The 22,898-nt window shown below is 42.9% G+C and overlaps 1 protein-coding gene across 3 annotated transcripts in view; it reads left to right on the top strand.

Annotated features, from left to right (window-relative positions):
- The first annotated feature begins 7,596 nt into the window (after positions 1–7,596).
- LOC125724531 (serine/threonine-protein kinase pim-1-like) overlaps positions 7,597–22,898 on the top strand; it is a 153,216-nt gene continuing 137,914 nt past the window's right edge. Inside the window, exons 1-7 of one of the 3 annotated variants that reach the window (XR_007387210.1) lie at positions 7,597–7,854; positions 8,282–8,376; positions 8,524–8,568; positions 8,652–9,030; positions 16,867–17,043; positions 17,135–17,298; positions 17,341–18,163. Coding sequence is in view for 1 of the 3 variants with exons in the window: in XM_049001272.1 (XP_048857229.1) it covers positions 7,740–7,854; positions 8,282–8,376; positions 8,524–8,568; positions 8,652–9,030; positions 16,867–17,043; positions 17,135–17,232 (909 nt within the window). In the remaining 2 variants the exon portion in view is untranslated. Of the gene's footprint in view, positions 7,855–8,281; positions 8,377–8,523; positions 8,569–8,651; positions 9,031–16,866; positions 17,044–17,134; positions 18,164–22,898 lie in introns of those variants that run through there. The other 2 variants (XR_007387211.1, XM_049001272.1) reach the window with 2 other exon arrangements.

The following is a 22,898-nucleotide window of genomic DNA, read 5'->3' as shown; positions in this document are numbered from 1 at the left end:
CTTCGTCAATGCCTAGGTCCAACAACTTAGCCCAAGACCAATAATGATTTTTTGTTGATCAAACACCATCTCAAGTTTCATAAGAACTTCCCTAAGCAATGCTATGAAAAAGAAGTTTAATATATTAAAATGAAACGCATACACACACCATAATGCCCTATGATAGCCGTCATCTTAAAGTACAGTCAGCCCAGCAATGTCTAGGCAAATAAAACTGCAACAAAATCCATTTAGTTGTATGGAATACATGCTTATACCGTGTGTCCCCTGGCCAGTGGATATGTAAAAGAGGTGGGGTAACAAAACAATCTGGCCAAGATGACAGAAGCTAATGGCTTGGCAACATGCAGCATGAAAACATTTAGAGTACATGTTGGAAAGCTGTCTGGGAGACCAAGTTTGTCTACGTCAACACTGACTACTGTTATATGTTACATTACATTAAATGAAGAGAAACAGACCTCTGTACATCTTCATTTAGGCACTCAAGCTTTTGAGCTGACTGACAGGCCACCCACTAATGTTATATGACGGACTGATAGCTGAGAATCACTGCAATCCAAAACAACGTAGTCATCGATGGCAACGGCTATTTGTTATTGATTTGTTAATTGATGGCTTCTAATTAGTTTATTTTCTTATCAAACATAGAATCGAAATTATGTGTTATTTTCCTTCATCCATCGATTTATTTTCTTCACATTTAAAAATTTCATGAGGTTAACTTATTCGCTACTGGTGGTCAGTCGGCACAAAGATTTCTGGTTGACATGTATCTTTGCTTTATGGCCTCATTAAATAACGTCCGAAAGACGTTATGAACTTGTAGCTGCCTATTTATATCTATATCAACAAAGTGTCCATGAATTCCAGCAGTGCAGTGCGGTTATACCGAATGGTTGGTTCCTCCAAACTCAACTGTGAATCTCCGTGAGTTTGCAAATGTGAGACTTAAATGGGATTTACCAATTACCAATATCACTTAGTAACCTGTATTAGAATGCACGTCCAGTGAGCTGCATTACCAGATCATGTAAACGATTGGTAGCAAAGTTCCCCTCATGGCTGTTGAGAGAGAGAGTCTCATGATATTTCAGGCGAGTTTGAGGTTTCAGAGCGTAACAGCCAGTTCGCACAGAGGCAGTGAGCACTCAATGAACGGAGGCTGAAGTTGTGTAAAAAAACATGCATTTATTCTTAACTAACACGACAACTAACATGACAGATGTAGTATATGAATCTGTTTCTTTAGGTGGATGACAGTAGGTTGTAGAGGTGATGAGCTGAGGGAATGGTAGCACTCCAGAAGGTGCGGTGTTTTGAGCGGTTGTTGGAGTGGAGCCCCTTTGAATTTCTCTCTTTGTGAAGGTTTAAGGTGAAAGGTTTTGTCTTGGGGTTGCAGTTCACTGTTGGGTAGCAGGTCTTCACCAGCAGGCTTCAGGACTGGTTTCTTTACTGGGCTTTGCGGTGGTCTGGCGATTTCTTGATGGTATTCTCATCAAGTTCATGAATAGGGATGACCAGGAATCCGACACCTGAACCAATGGCTGGCCATCTAGTTGCCGGGCAGATCAACATCAAACACACAAATATCACACTAGTAACAAACTGTGTATTTTAATAGGGGTTATATCAAAGGTCACATGACCGAACCAGAAACCAGGTCTCATTACATCCACTTGTCTGAGAAGGAGAAAGCTATTGGTTTTTATTGTTGGCATTTTATTGGATTTAAATATCCAAATGTTAGTGAGAAGAAGGAAATGTTCTTGTCATGACCAGTAAAGTTCTAGAAGTGGGACAATCCTAGCAGTGATTTCTGCTGTATATTATAATGCACAAAATCAAGGAATTTCAACCATAAGTTTCCATCACATGAAATCTTTGGATATTATGGATATATAATGTGAGACATGAATTTATAAATAGGGGAGAACCACAAATATGCCATAAAGAACCATAATATTATTAGTCAAGGGGGCCGGATCATGATCACTGATCATTCTACTCCTACTTATATCCTGAGAAGCTTGATAAATACTGTCCCTGACCTGGAACAGACTGAGAACTCCAACAGAACACCCAACACATCCCTAAAGTTACTCTCAGGCTGTGTGGCTTCCTCATAGCCATGTGACAGGCTGCCCAGGTGCTAACATCACCACTCAGCCTGTCTTTGTATGATACTGGGGGAAAATAAGCAACAGCAAGACTATGAAGCTCTAATAGCTAACAATAAGAAATCAGAAATTTGCAGAGAGTTCTCTATCGGCTAAGATTAACTTGTTGGTGTTAGATTGCTAGTGACGTACTGAATTATCCCCATTCAGGACTACTAACGTTAGCTAACATTATAAAATCCAATTTTTCTTAAGGCTCTATCCTAATAACATTAGATAACATAAGCAGATACATTCACTTGTAGTTGCTTATGTATGAGGAAGCGTATAGCTTAAAGCCCTTATCCATTTTGGTGGCAGGAGTTTTAGATGTCAACCTGCACCCATCTTTGGTAGCTTGTGAAAGCATCTCTTGAGTAAAATAGCAGTATATTCAACTTAGATTGTAGCGCAGACCTGACCTGGAAGCAATGTGACGTGTTTTACAGAATAAGAAAGTCTGTTGTGCCTAAACCCCATACCCATTATATTAGAGTAGACCAGTGGTTCTCAGACTGGGGGGTGCACCCCAGGTATTGCAGGGGGGCACGCCAATAGGATAGCCTACGTTCCACTCGAACACTGCTAGCAAAAACATGGACAAGTTTGTGCACCCAGCCAAGCCTCCAGCAGAGGCTGACTCTTCATCAGCTGCAAGTTCAAGCTCCAAAGCAAAGAAGAGAAAATATGATGAGTCATATCTGGCCCTTGGTTTCACAACGACAATGGTGGGTAACCAGGAGAGACCACAGTGTGTTGTGTGTCTGAAAATACTCGCTGCTGACAGTCTGAAGCCAAACAAATTAAGACGTCATCTGGAGACAACAAACCCTAAGCATAAAGATAAGCCAGTTGGTTTCTTTAAAGGAAAACTCACAAACCGCCGTGCACAACAAAGCATCATTACTAAAGTTATACAGTATCTTTGCCTAAAAACGCTCAACTAGCATCATATAAAGTTGCCTACTGAATTGCTCACTGTCAAACACCACACACAATAGCTGAGGAATTAATGCTTCCCTCCGCTATCGATATGGTTGCAACTATGATTGATGAAACAACAGCCAGCATGTAAAAGCCAATTCCATTATAAAACAATATGATTGCGATGTGCATTCATGACATGTCAGAAGACATAGAGGAGCAGCTGACTGACAAGGTGCGGGAAAGACGCCACTTCACGCTGCAGGTGGATGAAGCTACTGACAGTGACAGAGACTGTTTATTCATAACGTACATCAGATGTATCGATGCTGAGGATTTCAAGCAGCAATTTTCAAGGATTCTGTAAGCAAATTACTGGCAGAGCCACTGCAGAATAAATGCTTAAAATCATAAACACCGACGGGGCTCAGGCTATGGCTGGGAAATGGGGCGGACTGCAAGCACTCGTGAAGCGCATCTCCCCCAATGTGCGATGGACACACTGTATGATCCACTGAGAAGCGTCGGTGTCTAAACAGCTGAGTCCCGAGCTAAACGATGTAATGACGGATGTCATCGCTACAGTAAACTGCATTAAAATACGCGCCATCAAAGTCCGGATTTTTCCTGCCCTGTGCGAGGAAATGGGCTCCAACCACACAGCTGCTTTGTTTCACAGTGAGGCTCGTTGTCTGTCACGCGGGAAAGTTTTTACCAGAATATTTGAGCTCCGAGATGAGATCAGCGCTTTCATGGAGGAAGAGGGTCACGAGCTTGCCAATAAGTTTAAAAATGACAAATTCCTCCTGAAAGTTGCATACTTGAGTAACATGTTTCAGAAACTCAGTGAGCTAAATCTGCAGATGCAAGGCACCGATACACACCTTCCACATCGGGCAGATAAAATCACATCATTCACAAGAAAACTGGAGATGTGGGAGCAGCGAGTTACTGAGGGAAATATAGACTCATTTGGGAACCTGAAAACATTCATTGAGCTCAACAAACTTCAGAACACAATGATCCCATGCATGAAAGCTCACCTCTCCACTCTACAAAAACGTTTCCAGGAGCCTAAAATATTTGACTGGATCGGAGACCCCTTCAGTGCTACACCAGATGAGGATTTCAGCACTGCAGAGGAGGAACAGTTCATTGCAGTTTAAGTCTAAAACACTGGCTGCATTTTGAATTGGAGTGGAGAAGGATTACTCAGTGTTAGGAGGGAAAGCTGTGGGCACACTCCTTCCTTTTGCTACATCCTACCTGTAAGCTTTTCTGTTGTGGTCTCTATTAAGACAAAATACAGATCAAAGCTGCACATTGAAAAGGAACTAAGAGTGACTGTTTCCCAGCTGCAACCCTGAATTGAGAAGATGTGCAGCACAAAGCAAGTCCACACCAGCCACGGAAAAGTGTGAGACTTGAGATGATCCCCTTTTACGTTTTCTTCTGACTGGGAGCTGGTTAATTTCCCAGCCATTCCTGTGGAGACAGCTGTTTATTCTTCTTCATAACTTCACTATGCTCTTTATTTCTCCCACAGTGATGAAATTGCACCATTTGTAATTGCATTTGTTTCGCTCGATTAGAAAACTTTATTAAATAAAGTTTGATTCTGAACCTGTGTAGATTGAATGGGGTGGGGGGGATCAATAATGTTCCTATCTGGGAAAGGGGGGCCCTGCAGAGAGAGTTTGGGATCCACTGGACTAGACAATGTTATATTAGACAATGGCATGGCTAATGATGCAGCTGTAGATCTAGACTCTAGATCTTCCTTGGGCTAAACGATAAGGTTTCAAGGGACAATAAATAAGACATTCTACTTTTAAAATGTTCAATTAAATCAAGACTGACATTTCTGAGTAAACTCATAATCTATGTGCTATATCTACTGCATCATGGGCTACAGTGTGAGACGATAATAGCCAAAATATATACTAAAATAATGAATATTGAACATATAATTGATTTTTTATTAGATAGTTTTATTATTTATCAAATTATTTATCAATAGCAAATTGAATATAAATATGAGTAACAGTGTTTTTTGGTTTGGTTTTTGGGTTGTGGGTGAGCTTCAAGTTCAGCCATGTCTTTGGCATGGAGCTGGGTAATCTCAACATTTACATGCTAAAAGATCACGTGTTCCCATTACAGTAATGTAGTTCACTGCATTCCTTAGCCGTCAAACTGTCAGAAATATTCTTACAATATTCTTCTCTTACAATATCGCAACACAGTTTCTATTACACTATACATCCATTTTCTGAACCCACTTCTTATTTTTATTTAGGGTCGCGGTGGGGGGGAACTGACCTGTCAGTCAAAAACGTATTAGCCAATGGGGACGCGACTCTGAAAAAAAAACCCGCCCACGCGAGACGTTTATGTCAGAACTATAAACAAAAAAGTCGGGGAGCGCGAGCGAGTAAGCTTGCAACGTAAACAAATGAAAACATAATCAAAAGACCAATCATGTGTTTGCAAGTTATAATTTTTACTTTTGAGATGACATTTTTTTTTGCTTCAGTTAGTTTTTTTCTTTAGCCTTGTTTTTGCTTGATGTCAAAAAAGTTTGCTTGATAATATTGGCACAAATCTGATTCCATATGTAAGGCGCTTTCACAGCGAAGTTACGGAACCTGGTCCCGGTTTACAAGTTCCTGGGTTGTCATGCCTTTTGTAACTCCTGGTCACTTTCATGTGTCACACCGCACAATAGAAACTGGGAACTTTAAGATCGTAGCTTAAACTCCACACATAATTACACCGCCAAGCCGAAACAACGGAGGATAAATAAGTCAATCACTTTGTTGGTTAATAATTTATTAGTTATTTGGGGGATCAATTGATCAAAACGGAACACAGTCTTTTATTTATATTTTACTTTACTTACGATCTGCATTGTTTATGATTCTTATTACATCTGGCCAGCAGATCGATCTTTCGTTTCCCACAGAATAATACATGATGTAACGTTATTTCGCTAATAAGCTCTGGCTAATTTCTGGGCGGGCACAGGCAATATTGGACAAAAGTGTATTGCTTATTCATCTAATTTTCCGATGCAGAGATATGGAGACACAGGGGCTCCGTAGTGTTACTATACATCTGATACACACTTATAATGTAGCAAGTGCCAAGTTCATGTCTGTTGTTTTGAACTTTTGAATCAATATTAACAAGCGCCTGAGTATTAAGTAACAAACCATTTTAAAATCCATGACCTTTTTTTATTTGTCTGTGTGTTGTTTTCTGTATTTTAACAATATAGGTAATATATTACATACGTTTCAGGAGCCTACATAAATAGAAACGATCGTTTTCACAGCCTACAGTAAAGAGCCAGAAAGATGAGAAACACAGACTGCCTTGGGAACATATCATGCTTTGAGACAACGTAAGGTTACGAAGATGCGCTGTATACATAAAATTGAATTGAATATTATGTACAGTACTGTATTGTGTTATATCGTATTGGCATTATACGCACTTCAGAAATTTAATTGGTAAGGTACTGTAATTTGAAAAGCGTTTGAGACAACTACTGTAGTTTTAAATCGTCAATAAAATGAAGTAAATTGCGACGCTGTCCGTATTTTAATATAAATATACATATGTGAATCAGATGGTAATCTGTCTGAGACATAATTAAGAAGCAGAAAAAAGCGGTAATAACCATCATCCGCATATATAATGATCAATTTCTCCCAGACAAACGTGATCATTAGATGCGGTGCCCAGTGTATTCCCATTCAGCGGAATACGACTGCCTTTCGGTGATCTGGTTCGCTTTTTTCTCCTTAATCATTTTTGTTAAATATTCCCACAAACCAGCCACGCTGTTTATGACTGAGTCAGAAACTTTAGACTGCATTTCCTATGTGATCGGTTAAGTTGTTTCTGCGTTTTAATCGTAATGGCAGATTCCTTGTCACTCCGTGATTTCTGATGTACTACTTGGAGATATTTTGAGCTTTAGAACGAATGAACCACAGCTTATTACAGAACAATTAACAATTCATCCATATTCAATAATCGTGCATGATTTTGGACTACGGGGAAACCAGAGAACCCGGAAGAAACACCAATATGCAAATTCACAACTAATTATCCATCCATCCATTTTCCAAACCGCTTATCCTACTGGGTCGCGGGGGTCCGGAGCCTATCCCGCAAGCAATGGGCACGAGGTAGGGAACAACCCAGGATGGGGGGGCAGCCCATCGCAGGGCACACTCACACACCATTCACTCACACATGCATAGCTACAGGCAATTTAGCAAGTCCAATTAGCCTCAGCATGTTCTTGAAATACAGGGAAACCGGAGAACCCGGAAGAAACACCACGATGACAGGGGGAGAATATGCAAATTAAAAACTAATTATATTATTGCTAAATAATATATTCAAACGTCTCTTCTTTTTTTTCAATTTTACGACGGGGGGGGAGTGAGGGACCTCTGGGCTTCAGCCCATGTAACCCCGTGCATGATGCCGTCTGTTGTTCAAAAATCAACAATATTTGAATGATGCTCATCCATCCATCCGTAACTGGTCAGCCACAAAAGCATCATTTAATTACTTCTTGCTTAGCATTGCAGAAGAACGTCTTTACTCTTTCATTATCTATTACTCATAGCAGTAAAAATGGGTAAAAAACGCTCCCACTCCGATTCCGCTGATGAATCTCCTGCGAAAAGAAGGAGAGAGAGTACGGAAGTCCGGAGTACCGACGAAGTCGGGTCCAAAACTCCCCGCAAAGGTTGGAAGTTGAAGTCTTTTGATAGAGAATGAAAATGACACCTAAGAAAGCCATGTAAATCTCTTTCATAAGGCTTGCTGCAAAAGCAGATGCGAATAGTGTACTGGACTTATAGATTAAACAAATAAATGCAACAATTGATTCATTGATTGATAAAAAAGAAATGTCGCTGAACGTTTGAAAAGCAAACATACCCAAATTGATTCAATACGTTTTGATTCTGAACCCGATCTTACTCTGACTGCAGCATCTAAAAGGCAAACTAATGATAATACTGAATTTAAAAGCCAAGTTTAGGATTGGCATGTGGTAAAGAAATATTAATGCATGCTATTTAAAGTTATTAGTGAAGTGTCTTCAACTGTGTTATCCTGTAGAAAATGCTGTATGGACTCTTTTTCTGAAGTGTACCTGCTTAATGTTGTAGAACATTTGGAGGACCTGTACCTCCAGGGCCATCTACTTGGAACGGGTGGCTATGGGGCAGTTTTTGCCGGCATTCGCAAGGCAGATGGCTTCCCAGTAAGTGACCAAATGGTGTAGCCGCGACATGCGTAGTAATATCTCTCATAGGGATCCCTTTTATTGCACCTGTTACAGGCACCTATAAAAGGTGATGATTTCTCAATAAATCCTACACTAAATTTGTGTTTTTTTTTTTACCTCTAGGTGGCAATCAAATATGCCAGAAAGACTGAAAAGAAGCTAGAACTGGTAAGTGTTTTCAGTCATAGAGCTGGGTTTATTTGGAAGAATTTCTGTCTAAACATATGTATATCCTTCCCTCCCATTCATAGCCTGGACTTGACGGGCCCATGCCATTGGAGGTGGCGCTGATGAAGCTTGTTAGCAATGAGTCATCTTGTGCCAACGTGCTCAAGCTCATCGACTGGTTTGATGGACCACAGGATTATATTATGATCCTGGAAAGACCGGACCCATGCGAAGATCTCTTTGATTTTTGCAAAAGGAAAGGAGGCCTCCTGTCAGAAGGTGTTGCCAGGCACGTGATGGTGCAGGTCCTCCACGCCTTGCGCCACTGCCAGGACTCAGGCGTCCTCCATCGAGACCTGAAGTCAGAGAACCTTTTGATCAGGACAGACACTCTGGAGGTCAAGCTCATCGACTTTGGCTGTGGCGATATCTGGACAGATTCCCACTACACAAAATTTTCAGGTCAGTGAGAGAGGCTAATTAAAACCTGTCAAACTAACCCCTGGTTCAATAGCAAGTGGCGGGTAGTCCAGTGCAGTGTTTTCCAGTGCAGTGTTTCCCCTACCATTAACCTGCGTGAAGTTGCCCCCCATATGTTTCAGATTTCAACCAAACTGGTCTCAATCGTATGTGCCGCGCTTGTGCCAGATTGGGCCATTAAAACGATCCTTTGTGCTGTTTTAGTTTCTGAGATATTAATGTCTGTTTACATGGTGACGTCATCAGCGTGAAGTTGATGCCCCATTTGCGTCTGATTTCCACCAGACCGATCGCAATTGTGTGTGTTGCTTTGTGCTGGCTTGTGCTGTGAAAACTATCCTTTGTGCTGTTTCAGTTTCTGAGATATTTATGTCTGTTTACATGGTGACGTCTTCAGCGTGAAGTTGATGCCCCATTTGCGTCTGATTTCCACCAGACCGATCGCAATTGTGTGTGTTGCTTTGTGCTGGCTTGTGCTGTTAAAACTATCCTTTGTGCTGTTTTAGTTTCTGAGATATTAATGTCTGTTTACATGGTGACATCATCAGTGTGAAGTTGGTGCCCCATTTGCGTCTGATTTCCACCAGACCGATCGCAATTGTGTGTGTTGCATTTGAGCTGGCTTGTGCTGTTAAAACTATCCTTTGCGCTGTTTTAGTTTCTGCGATATTAATGTCTGTTTACATGGTGACGTCATCAGCGTGAAGTTGATGCCCCATTTTTATCTGATTTCCTCCAGACCGATCGCAATTGTGTGTGTTGCATTTGTGCTGGCTTGTGCCGTTAAAACTATCCTTTGTGCTGTTTTAGTTTCTGAGATATTAATGTCTGTTTACATGGTGACGTCATCAGTGTGAAGTTGGTGCCCCATTTGCGTCTGATTTCCACCAGACCTATCGCAATTGTGTGTGTTGCTTTGTGCTGGCTTGTGCCGTTAAAACTATCCTTTGTGCTGTTTTAGTTTCTGCGATATTAATGTCTGTTTACATGGTGACATCATCAGTGTGAAGTTGGTGCCCCATTTTTCTCTGATTTCCTCCAGACCGATCGCAATTGTGTGTGTTGCATTTGTGCTGGCTTGTGCCGTTAAAACTATCCTTTGTGCTGTTTTGATTTCTGAGATATTAATGTCTGTGTACATGGTGACGTCTTCAGCGTGAAGTTGGTGCCCCATTTGCATCTGATTTCCACCAGACAGATCACAATTGTGTGTGTTGCATTTGTGCTGGCTTGTGCTGTTAAAAGTATCCTTTGTGCTGTTTTAGTTTCTGAGATATTTATGTCTGTTTACATGGTGACGTCATCAGCGTGAAGTTGATGCCCCATTTGCGTCTGATTTCCACCAGACCAATCGCAATTGTGTGTGTTACATTTGTGCTGGCTTGTGCCGTTAAAACTATCTTTTGTGCTGTTTTAGTTTCTGAGATATTAATGTCTGTTTACATGGTGACGTCATTAGTGTGAAGTTGGTGCCCCATTTGCGTCTGATTTCCACCAGACCGATCGCAATTGTATGTGTTGCATTTGTGCTGGCTTGTGCTGTTAAAACTATCCTTTGTGCTGTTTTAGTTTCTGCGATATTAATGTCTGTTTACATGGTGACGTCATCAGCGTGAAGTTGATGCCCCATTTGCGTCTGATTTCCACCAGACCGATCGCAATCCCGTTTGCTGCATTTGTGCCATTAAAACTATCCTTTGTGCTGCTTCAGTGCAGAGATATTGCTTATTTACATGGTCACGTGACTCTGCTGTTAAGTTAGCCCCCCATTTGCCTCCGAACCGGTCTCAGTAGTTTGTGCCGTTTAAAAATTGTCTGTGCTGTTATTTTTCTGAGTTATACCTCTTACTTTACGCCTTCACATGATCGCCGTATAGTGCTCAGGCTCGTGTTTCTCATGTGAACAGAAGGTGGAGCGTTTGATGACTCCGTGTCAAAGCTGGACGTAGACTTAGTCAGCCCCACCAGCCAGATACCGCATTTCAGGATCCTGCTAGATATTTTCACAAATGACCGACCATTACATACTGCCTCGTTACTTGCAGGCTTGACCCAGGTTATCATGTGTTCTACCAACTCAGCACAGCACAGGACGTCCATTTCTTGAGTTGTGGGAGTGAAAAAGCAAAACGACAATATGTAAAGTGGCTCTTGCGGTGTGAAAAGCGATTGTGTGCCATTTACAGTGGTAAAGCACATCACATAACTCTAAATTATGTGCAGACGTACATAGCGTTTTGCTACAAGGTAGCTAGTGAATGCCACGGCAGCAAATGCGACCAGTTAATGCTTAATACTCTACAACAATGTATAATAAACTCTTGTCATTTTGCCTGCACTGTGTGTTGCAATGTCTACAGATATAGCCACTTGAATTTTCCCCTGTTTCCATGATGGGGCCTTGGCTGGTCCATGACTGGCCCCTGCTGGGTCCTGGGTGGGACATTGACTGTAATGAGATCCCCCACGATGATGTAATGAACAAGGGGGCCGGCATGATCTGCCCCTTACCTCTGTCTGTAAAGTACTTGCAATGATTTATCCAACCACCAGGGAGAGCAGTGATTATGAAAGCTGAAGTGACTTACCAGAGTAAGTCTTACCAGTAGTTTTGGAAAAGGAGAGTGACCCAAGATGTGTGTAACAGACTAATTACAGGCCTAAACAAAGTAATAAGGATGATTGTGGAGAATAAAGGTGGACAGATTGGAAAATGAAAATAAAAAAAACATATGGTTCTGTACGGTGCTTGAATAAAACAGACACATTCCTTAGTGCAGAGGTCTCCAACTCCGGTCCTGGAGGGCTACTGCCCAGCAGGTTTTCTATCCTACCTGGCTTCTGATGAGCCACACCTGTCCTCAGGTAAATATCAGGAACAGGTGTGGCTCATCAGAAGCCAAGTTACAAGTCTGCAAGTTGTGTCTAACTAGGTGAGAAAGGTTTAAAGTTTCATCAAACAAGTGACTGATTCAATAAATGACTTTTGGCAATTGGCAGTTTCGTTCCCAAAATGATTTTTATTATTTCAACAATTTGGAAAAACTAAAATATTTCACCTATCTAAAAAAACATTTATCCCAAATTGCTACAAATACTTTTATTCAGCACCAATAATTGGAGATCATTTAGAGAGTGATTATTCTATCTTTTTGTTAAAACCTATTTTCAGTGGTGCTGACAAATTGTAAAAAATCACATCATAAACATTTTTAGCCAAGACTTTTGAGCTCTGAGGCTTATAGACATTGGGGCTGGCTACACAAACAAAATTGTATTTGGTGTGATTACTAAAGTGTTACAACTTTGAAGTGACTTTGGAGTCACCACACCTTTGCATACTGTCAATGGCCCATGGAATGTCTGTCACTGCTCCTCACACCAATCAGTTTGGAAAGGCAGTGTGAATTTTACAGTTTTTTTCAATTGCTAAGACAGATACTGCAATTCTGGAGTTGCTTTCTCAAAACTCTTCAAACAGTCACCACAACATTATCTTATACAAAATGCAATCAATGACTAAATGCAATCATGACTAAAAGTCATGGATTCCTGTCTCACTCACAACATTAAATTTTCAGAGGTCATTTTGCAGATACCAACATACTGACCCTAAAACTGCTAACAAGACCGTCAAAACTGAAATATGTAATTTTCTTAAATTACTATCAAGACCCTTTCTAAAATAGATGGTAAAAGCCATATAATATAAACAAATTGACACAAGACCAAACAATGAATGCTGGATGCCAAGATATTTCTCCAGAGAAATGCCAAGGATGGATCAGGCATGTAAAGAGATACTACCCTAGATTCAACTCTGTCTTAGCGATTGAAAAAAACTGTAAGAAAAGACACAATACTAGCCTTTTTACAGTTTATAACATGCAACAGATTAAACGTTGATAAATAAAATATGCAATCACATTATATTACAGGACTAATACTAAACAATAAATGAATATTAGAACAACAAATTGTCGCTCCTGATCAAGATGCCAAGCTTCAAAACAGTTCCTGTCTGGTTGAAGGCAGAGATTGAAAGCACATGCTTTGCACTTCCGAGGGGTTTTTGTATGTACTGTACAATATCATAGCGCTGGATTAGTATGTACCAGCATGAGCGCTAGCCAAGTACCTAGCCCTGTTTGTCTCTGGTGTAAAAACTTCGGCTGTGTCTTCAGTTCACCTTAACTGCAACAAGTTATTCGGCTAAGCAAGAAATCCTGCTTTGTGAAATACCCCCGATCTCAACCCTATTGAAAATTTGTGGGTTATGCTTAAAAGCCGGGTCCGTGTCAGGAACCCAGCTAGTTTAATTTAACTAGAAATTCTGCAAAGAAGAGTGGTCAAATATTCAGCCAGAATTATGCCAGAAGCTTGCTAATGGATACCAAAAGATTCTGGTTGATACCTGTTGTACCTGTGTGTGTAAACTTGTGACCACAACTAAATTGTGTTTTAGTAAAGAAAGTGCCATCTCATGGTAACACCCTGCAAGTGAACAGATGGGCGGGTTTAGACGAGAATTTAGGCACACCCCCAGAAGGAGGGGGGTTACTCCCTTTGGCTGGCTTTTGGCAGGCAGCCGCCTTGGAGGGGAAAATTGGTTCCCATGGACCCTCTTACTTGTTGTACATGGCGGTTAAATAAAAATGTCCGATAATGAAGTTTTACTTTCTTTGTAAAAATACAGCGAAAAATACGTATGTCTGTATGTTGGGCTGGGCGATATTGTCTAAAGCTAAAATCTCCGATTTTTTTACTTGTATCTGTGTCTGGGTCTATGTCAGGGGACAGCATATAGGCTGCCAACTCATTTTTGACTTTTTCTGACTTGGACTGGGAGGTAGAAGGCACTTTCTTCTTGAAGAAGCTTGCCAATGTCTTTTTCTTCTTCAGCTCAGGCTGTGCTGCTTCTTCATCTTGCTCCTGCAAAGTAGGGTCAGGTTGTGATGTGGCTTCGTCAGCAAGGAGAAACTTCAGCTCCATAACAGCTCTTTCCTTAATTTGTTCCACCTTGTTATGTTCAGTGTAAGTCGTGCGGAATCTGGGCTCCATTAGTGAAGACATGTCCAAGGGTTCATCTGTGACAGTTCATCTTCTATTAAGGTACCCCAGTATGTTGTTTTTGTTTAGTTTTGTTAGTTCAGTATCTCCCTCATCTGGCTGTAAGAGACTGCTTCTGAACAGATGAAGCATCGGTTTGAGGTAAGAGACACTGACATAAGTCTCCCCAGACTGGGCCTCAGTGAATTCTTGGTGTGGTTTCACAGCTTTGTTTACTGATTATAAAATATCTATGTCTTGCCATGTCGGCATGAGGTGCTGAGTTTTCTTCTCAGACCCCAAGATCCGGGCTATGGCTTTTTCCTGTTCCAGAACTCGCTCTACCATCCTTTGCCTTGAAGCCCACCTTGTTGGGCCCTCTGTGATAAGCTGGTGGGTGGGGAGGCCGAGCTCGGCTTGTACCACAGCCATATCTCTTCTTCTTGTCCAGCTGAATGTGAGGCACTGACAGCCTTTTTAGAAACACCAGTGGCTCGTCAATTCTTGGGTCCTTTACACCATTCTCTGTACAGCAAAAAGGCGAACTACAATTACACACTGTACAGCACAGACATTTGTTTACTTATAGGATGCCTAAATGCTTCCCCTCTTTACATTTCATTAATGCATATGAAACACTAGCATACAAACTCATGTATGGCTGCATGTTTCAGCTGGATCACAGGTCTGAGGTAGTTGAGTAACACAGCACATTCTCCAGCAGCTGTGCAATTTTTTGTTTTGCTATATAAACGTGGTAGGGCTACTTCGGTATGATACTTTCGGCTTGGGAGCTCATATTTGGGGTCGATTGTTTTTAGCTTCTGGAAAACCCCGTTTTTCAATAGTGCAAATGGGCACCATATCTTTGGCGATATGAAATGTCACCGCATCTGTAATTTCTTTCCATCGGGGTCCCTTCTTATCACATGGTACGCAACGCGAATAAGACGCTGATATTTTTATCTGCTCTTTAGCCAAGTTTGCAAAAGGTACAGTATGAACAATTCTGGACATGCCACTTTTTGTTCAAATGTAAGTAAAAGCTGAGAAATATTTTTTTTCCACAATGATACCTCTTGTACATGTCTTATTATCTTCTGGGAGACGCCTGTGTCATTTCCAATCAAGACAAAACTTGCTGGTTGAATAAAAGTAACGTAAAGTCAAAATTTGGCAGGTGTATGAATAATTCTGGGCTTGACTATATATATGTGTGTGTGTGTGTGTGTGTGTGTTTAGTTAATGCACACATATAGACCTCACAAATATTAACGCTCCCCCCCCCCCCCTTTCTAAGATGGCATTGCTCACGTGAAAATGCAGTGCTCCCTTATTGCTATTACTACCTTATTACTACCTAATTCCATGCTACATATGAAATGCATATGGCTGTCAGTCGCTGAGAATCTGAATTTATTCAGCAGGATCCTGAAATGCAGTATCTGACTGGTGGGGCTGACTAAGTCTATGTCCAGCTTTGTCGCGGAATCATCAAACACAATCATGTAAAGGCATAAACTAAGAGGTATAACTCAGAAAAAATAGTACAGAATTTTTAAAGGGCACTACTGAGACCGGTTCGGAAGCAAATGGGGGGCAAAGTTAACGGCGGAGTCACGTGACCATGTAAATAAATAATATCTCTGCACTGAAGCAGCACAAAGGACAGTTTTAACGGCACAAACCAGCACAAACGCAACACACGATTGCAATTGGTCTGCTGGAAATGGGGGGCCAACTTCAAACTGCTGACGTCAACATGTAAACAAACATTTATATGTCAGAAACTAAAACAGCACAAAAAAAATTTTAACGGCACAAACGCGGCACATACAATTGAGACCAGTATCTGAAGCATATGGGGGACCAACTTCACGCAGGTCTACCATTATATAAGGGGGGCACCCCACCTCTCCAACGGCACCTCCCACCCCCCGTTGAAGGGCAAGTTAATTTTATTTAATTTTATTTTCTATATAGCTCCAGATCACAACAGAAGTCATTTAAGGTTACCTTTCCTATAGAACAGGGCTATACATTGTGCCTTTATCAAAAGTAAACAGCCTTATGTTATTCATCTTATTTACACAACAGCTTGTCATTTTTGTCTCTACACGGTCGTGCGTTTACAATTGTCCTCTGGTCTCTGTATCGCACATGGAGTTCTGCCCCGATGCACACACACAGACACGTGCACGCACACAGGTGAGCACACTCCCACCAGCGGACAGGGAGCACACGTTGGAAAATATGTCGCGTCAACCACCTGAAAAGCAGACAAAAATATCTGCTCCCAGGGTGGAGGACAAACATCCGCAATAGGTTGCAAGGAAGACCATCTTGCAGCCTGCCTGCAGATCGGGAGTAAATGGGCCGGACGTTTCTGACTTCCCATATCAAGAGGCTCTAGAAATGTCCTTCCAGAAGCCCAGAAAGATACACTGCAGTGACATTTTATGGATAATTGTCATAAAAAGAAATGTTCTGATGTTTAGTTCAGTTGTTATATTGACTGCTGTCATTAAAAGAAACACATGAAGACCATGAATCCTGTCGGTGACTGTCTGCCCCCCCAAAACAAACAAAAAAAAAAGCTGCAAACCCAGGGGAAACACTGCAGTGATCAAGAAATCTGGACATGTGATCAAACTTCCTGCAGGGGAGTTGGATTTGTGTTCATGAGTCCTAATCTAACTTGTTTCAGTAAAAATATAGGTTTATGAAAGATTTTGTGAGTTTATGAAAGATTTTGCTTTGTTGTTTCAGGCACAAAGATCTTCGCTCCCCCAGAGTGGTTCCTGAGCAGAGAGTATCTGGCTGGCCCCGCCACAGTCTGGTCTGTGGGGGTTACACTATTTACTCTAGTGTGCGGCTACCTACCCTTCCACAACCAGACGGCAATCATTTCAGGCCGCCTGAAATTCCCCCCATGGGTCTCTTCTGGTGAGCAGCTTATTTTTTGTCCCGTGACTTGAGTCTCCTGACGGGGAGTGTTTTTTTCTGACTAACTATGTGCCAAATTATTCTCTGACAGGCTGCTGCAATCTAATTCGCGGGTGCCTGAGACGCAAGGCGGCGAACCGGCGGAGCTTGGAGCAGATTCAGCGCCATCTCTGGCTGCAGCAGAAGTGACTGCTGACTATTATTGGGCCTTGTCAATTATTTTCTTACTGTTTTGATTAAGGTTGATTAGATAAGGTTATATAAGATAAGTTTTTTTAAGTTGTTATATAAGTTAAGATTATATAAGATACGTTTATATAAGATAAGATTATATAAGTTAAGATAAGGTTATATAAGTTAAGGTTATGTAAGTTAAGGTTATATAAGATAAGTTTATATAAGATAAGTTTATATAAGTTAAGATAAGGTTATATAAGAAGATTATATAAGTTAAGGTTATATAAGTTAAGGTTATATAAGTTAAGGTTATATAAGATAAGTTTATATAAGATAAGTTTATATAAGATAAGTTTATATAAGTTAAGATAAGGTTATATAAGATAAGATTATATACGATAAGATTATATAAGTTAAGATAAGTTTATATAAGACTAAGATAAGGTTATAAAAGATAAGTTTATATAAGATTAGTTAAGATATGATTGGATAAGATAAGATGTCTTTGAGCCGACCCTTTATCGTGTTTGAGGGGTTTGCGTGTTCCTATGATCCCAGGAGCTATGTTGTCCGGGGCTTTATGCCCCTGGTAGGGTCACCCAAGGCAAACAGGTCCAGGGTGAGGAACCAGACAAATTAGGCTCACTAGACACCTTATGGTAAGAAAATCATTGGATCCACGATTTCCCTTGCCCGGACGCGGGTCACCGAGGCCCCCCCTGAGCCAGGTCTGAGGGTGGGGCTCGATGGCGAGCGCCTGGTGGCCAGGCCTGCACCCATGGAGCCTGGTCAGGCACAGCCTGAACAAAGCACATCAATGGGCTCATCACCTGTAGGAGGGGTCATAGGGGTCAGGTGCAGTGCGAGTTGAGCAGTGGCCAAAGGCGGGGACCTTGGCGGTCCGATCCTCGGCTGCAGAAGCTAGCTCTAGGGACATGGAATGTCACCTCACTGAAGGGGAAGGAGCCTGAGCTGGTGCATGAGGTTATGAGGTTCTGACTAGATATGGGTCGGCTTGGGCTCTGGAACCAGTCTGCCTGAGGGGGCTTGGACCCTCCTCCACTCTGGAGTTGCTCGCGGGGAGAGGCGCCGAGCAGGGGTGGGCATACTTATTGCCCCCTGGCTGGGCGCCTGTACATTGGGGTTTACCGCAGTGGACGAGAGGGTAACCTCCCTTCGCTTTCAGGTGGGGGGATGGGTCCTGACTGTTGTTTGCACTTATGCGCTCTGAAGTGGCAGTTCAGAATACCCACACCCATTTTGGAGTCCTTGGAAGGGGTGTTGGAGAGCACTCCTCCTGGGGACACTCTTGTTCTGCTGGGGGACTTCAATGCTCACTTGGGCAATGACAGTGAGACCTGGAGGGGTGTGATTGGGAAGAACGGCCCCCCCCCCGATTTGAACCTGAGTGGTGTCTTGTTATTGGACTTCTGTGTTCATCACGGATTGTCCATAATGAACACCAAGTTCAAGCATAAGGGCGTCCATATGTGCACTTAGCACCAGGACACCCTAAGCCGCAGTTCGATACTTGACTTTGTAGTCGTGTAGGCATGTCTTGGACACTCGGGTGAAGAAAGGGGCAAAGCTGTCAACTGATCACTACCTAGTGGTGGGTTGGCTCCGCTAGTGGGGGAGGAAGCCGGCCAGTCCTGGCAGGCCCAAGCATATAGTGAGGGTCTGCTGGGAACGTCTGACGGAATCCCCTGTCAGGAGGAGTTTCAACTCCTACCTCCGGCAGGACTTCTCCCATGTCCTGGGGCAGGCGGGGGACATTAAGTCCGAATGGGCCATGTTCCACGCCTCAATTGTTTAGGCAGGTGACTGGAGCTGTAGCCATAAGGTGGTCGGTGCCTGTCGTGACAACAATCCCCGACCTGTTGGTGGACACCGGTGGTGAGGGATGTCGTCAAGCTGAAGAAGGAGTCCTATCGGGCCTTTTTGGCCTGTGGGACTCCAGAGGCAGCTGACGGGTACCGGCAGGCCAAGAGGAATGCAGCTTTGGTGGTCGCCAAGGCAAAAACTTGGGTGTGGGAGGAGTTTGGCGAGGCCATGGAAAACGACTTCCGGATGGCTTTAAGGAGATCCTGGTCCACCATCCGACGTCTCAGGAAGGGAAAGCGGTGCAACATCAACACTGTTTATGGTGGTGATGGGGCACTGCTGACCTCAACTCGGGACATTTTGGGTCGGTGGAGGGAATACTTCAAAGACCTCCTCAATCCCACTGACACGCCTTCCAATGAGGAGGCAGAGTCTGGGGACTTGGGAGTGGACTCTCCTATCTCTGGGGCGGAGGTCACTGAGGTGGTTAAAAAGCTCCTCAGTGGCCGGGCCCTGGGGGTGCATGAGATCCGCCTGGAGTTCCTTAAGGCTCTGGATGTTGTGGGGCTGTCTTTGTTGACACGCATCTGCAGCATTGCGTGGACATCGGGGGCGGTGCCTCTGGATTGGCAGACCGGGATGGTGGTCCCCCTCTTCAAGAAAGGGGACCGGAGGGTGTGTTCCAACTATATGGGGATCACACTACTTAGCCTCCCTGGTAAGGTCTATTTGGGGGTTCTGGAGAGGAAGGTCTGTCGGATTGTCAAACCTCAGATTCAGGAGGAGCAGTGTGGTTTTCGCCCTGGCCGTGGGACAGTGGACCAGCTATATACTCTCAGCAGGGTCTTTGAGCGTTCATACGATTTTGCCCAACCAGTCAAAATGTGTTTTGTGGACTTGGAGAAGGCATTCGACTGTCTCTCTCGGGGAGTCCTGTTGGGAGTGCTCCGGAAGTATGGGGTGCCGGGCTTCCTTATAACAGCTGTTCGGTCCCTGTATGACTGGTGTTATAGCTTGGTCCGCATGGTCGGCAATAAGTTGGACTCGTTTCCGGTGAGAGTTGGACTCCGTCAGGGTTGTCCTTTGTCACCGATTCCGTTTGTAGCTTTTATGGATGGAATTTCTAGGCGCAGCCAGGGCGTTGAAGGTGTCAGGTTTGGTGACCTCAGGATTAGGTCTCTGCTTTTCGCAGATGATGTGGTTCTGTTGGCTTCATTGGACCGTGACCTTCGGCTCTCACTGGGACAGTTCGCAGCTGAGTGTGAAGCGGCTGGGATGAGAATCAGCACCTCCAAGTCTGAGACCATGGTCCTCAGCTGGAAAAGGGTGGAATGCTCTCTCCTGGTCGGGGAGGGGGTCCTTCCCCAAGTGGAGGAGTTTAAGTATTTCGGGGTTTTGTTCACGAGTGAGGGATGGATGGAACGAGAGATCGACAGGCGGATCGGTACGGCGTCAGTAGTGATGCGGGCACTGCATCGGCCTGTCGTGATGAAGAAAGAGCTGAGCCAAAAGGCAAAGCTCTCGCTTTACCAGTCAATCTACGTTCCTACCCTCACCTATGGTCTTGAGCTATGGGTAGCGACCGAAAGAACTAGATCGCGAGTACAAGCGGCCAAAATGAGTTTTTTCCGCAGGGTGGCTGGGCTCTCCCTTAGAGATAGGGTGAAGAGCTCCGTCATTCGGGAGAGACTCAGAGTAGAACCGCTGCTCCTCCACATTGAGAGGAGCCAGATGAGGTGGCTCAGGCATCTGCTTAGGATGCCTCCCTGGTTATGTGTTCCGGGCATGTCCTACTGGGAGGAGGCCCAGGGGAAGACCCAGGATACGCTGGAGGGACTATGTCTCTCGGCTAGCCTGGGAACACCTCTGGATTCCCCCAGAGGAGCTGGCTGAAGTGGCCGGGGAGAGGGAAGTCTGGGTTTCCCTGCTGAGACTGCTGCCCCCGTGACCTGACCTCGGATAAGCGGGAGATGATGGATGGATGGAAGATTATATAACATAAGATCAGATTAGATAAGATAGAGGAGAGGGGGGAGAAAAGGTAGTATCCAGGGTGTGAGGAGTCTTTGATGATGTTGCTGGCTCTCCGGTGGAGTCTGCCAGTCTAGATGTCCTTGAGAACTTGTGCTCTCTTATTGAGGTGTGGACTGAGGAAGCCGCGCCGGGGCCCTACTGTATAAGGCTGTTTTGACACTACAGATTGGGGAATATTTGCAGAGGGAACAGACCTAGAGGTCACACATCTGTTGTGCTCTCTTACTCCCGTACACATCGCACAGCAGATGTATGACTGGCTTCCTATGTAGCAGCGCATTTCGTTTAAGGTTTTGCTCTTCATCTGCAAATCTCTTCACTGTCTTGCCCCATCCATCCATCCATCCATTTTCCAAACCGCTTACCCTACCCCATCATATCTAACTGATCTACTATATAGACATTCCCCCAAACATTGCCTTCATTCTGCTGACAGTAATCTCCTGTAATCTCCTAAAATCACTAATTACTGACAGCATGACAGGACCTTTTCTGTTACTGCCCCCTCTCTATGGAACTCCCTTCCTAGTGACATTAGGAACTCCTCATCTCTCTTATCTTTTAAAGACTCTCTTAAGAGCCTCTTTTCAAAATTGCCTGTAATTGTTGATAGAACTTTGTCCTGTTTGTTTGCCTAATGTGTGTGTGTGTGTTTGTTTTTCCCTGATTTGCCTTTGTAAAGTAACTTTGAGTATCTAGTATAAAAGCACTATATAAAATAAATGTATTATTATTATTATTTCTTTTTATTATCTGTTATTAAAATACAGATTTATTTATGCAGATGCTCTGTATATGTGTTTTTCATTTGTTCTGGTTTCTCAGTAACAGTGGTTAGTTCTGGTTCTCCCAATATCCAAGTCATATCATAATGATTTGATCTTAATTAAGACGAGGGCTGGGCCAGAGGGAATCCAAAAATCTTGGGGTGTCAAGTGTTGGATACCTTACCTTGGACTGAGCATGATTGAGACTCAGAGTCTGTTACATATTATAAGTAGCACTTTTGCTGAGTACTACATTCTGCAAGAGCTACAATGATTTGCACATCAATGGCTTTGCATCTGCCTTAGACCCAAGGTCACTCATGCTTGGCTTGTATGTCTTAAGGGTTGTGTAAGCTAAAGCTAATTTTACTATGCATGAGAAATGAGTGTTAATTCTGGACTTGTCTGGAAGGAAATTATATTTCATGGTAAACTTATAATAATCAGTTAAATAAGAGTGAAACCAAGAAAGAGCTGTTACATTAATGTCAACCACAGATGCTAGGTGGTCCAAGGGAATATTATCGTCCACAGTATCAAAAGCTGAGGTTAGATCTAGTAATACCAACAAAGATATCCAGCCACGGTCAGAAGCCATAAGCAAATCATTCAATACTTTGATTGAAGCTGTCTTCCCTGTGGTTTGATCTAAAGCCAGACTGATATAATTCATTAGCATTAGTTTTCCATAGAAAAGAAGACAGTTGATGAACAACGTTTTCTAGGATCTTTGAAATGAAAGTGTATTAAAATGGATGTGAGAGGGATGTAGGCCTCTCGAAGGAACAAACAGGCACGCTTAGGTTCACTCAAAAACGCTTTAATAAGTAATACAAAATAACCTCACACTGACATCAATACCAAACTATCATATTGAAAGCAATGCAAAATAACCTCGTACTACAAGGGATATAGAATAGTATATATTATACGAAGAAGTATATATAGAAAAGAAACAATAAAATATAGTAAATGTGAATTATTATGACGAGCGGTGATAGTTAATCCCCATGATCAATTAAACGCATAAGCTGCTGCAAAACTATTCACACT

Source organism: Brienomyrus brachyistius, unplaced genomic scaffold, assembly GCF_023856365.1.
Source record: "Brienomyrus brachyistius isolate T26 unplaced genomic scaffold, BBRACH_0.4 scaffold57, whole genome shotgun sequence".
NCBI classification, from domain to species: Eukaryota; Metazoa; Chordata; class Actinopteri; order Osteoglossiformes; family Mormyridae; genus Brienomyrus; species Brienomyrus brachyistius.
The sequence above is the reverse complement of the archived record's forward strand: the minus strand, read 5'-3'. Positions and strand labels throughout refer to the sequence as shown.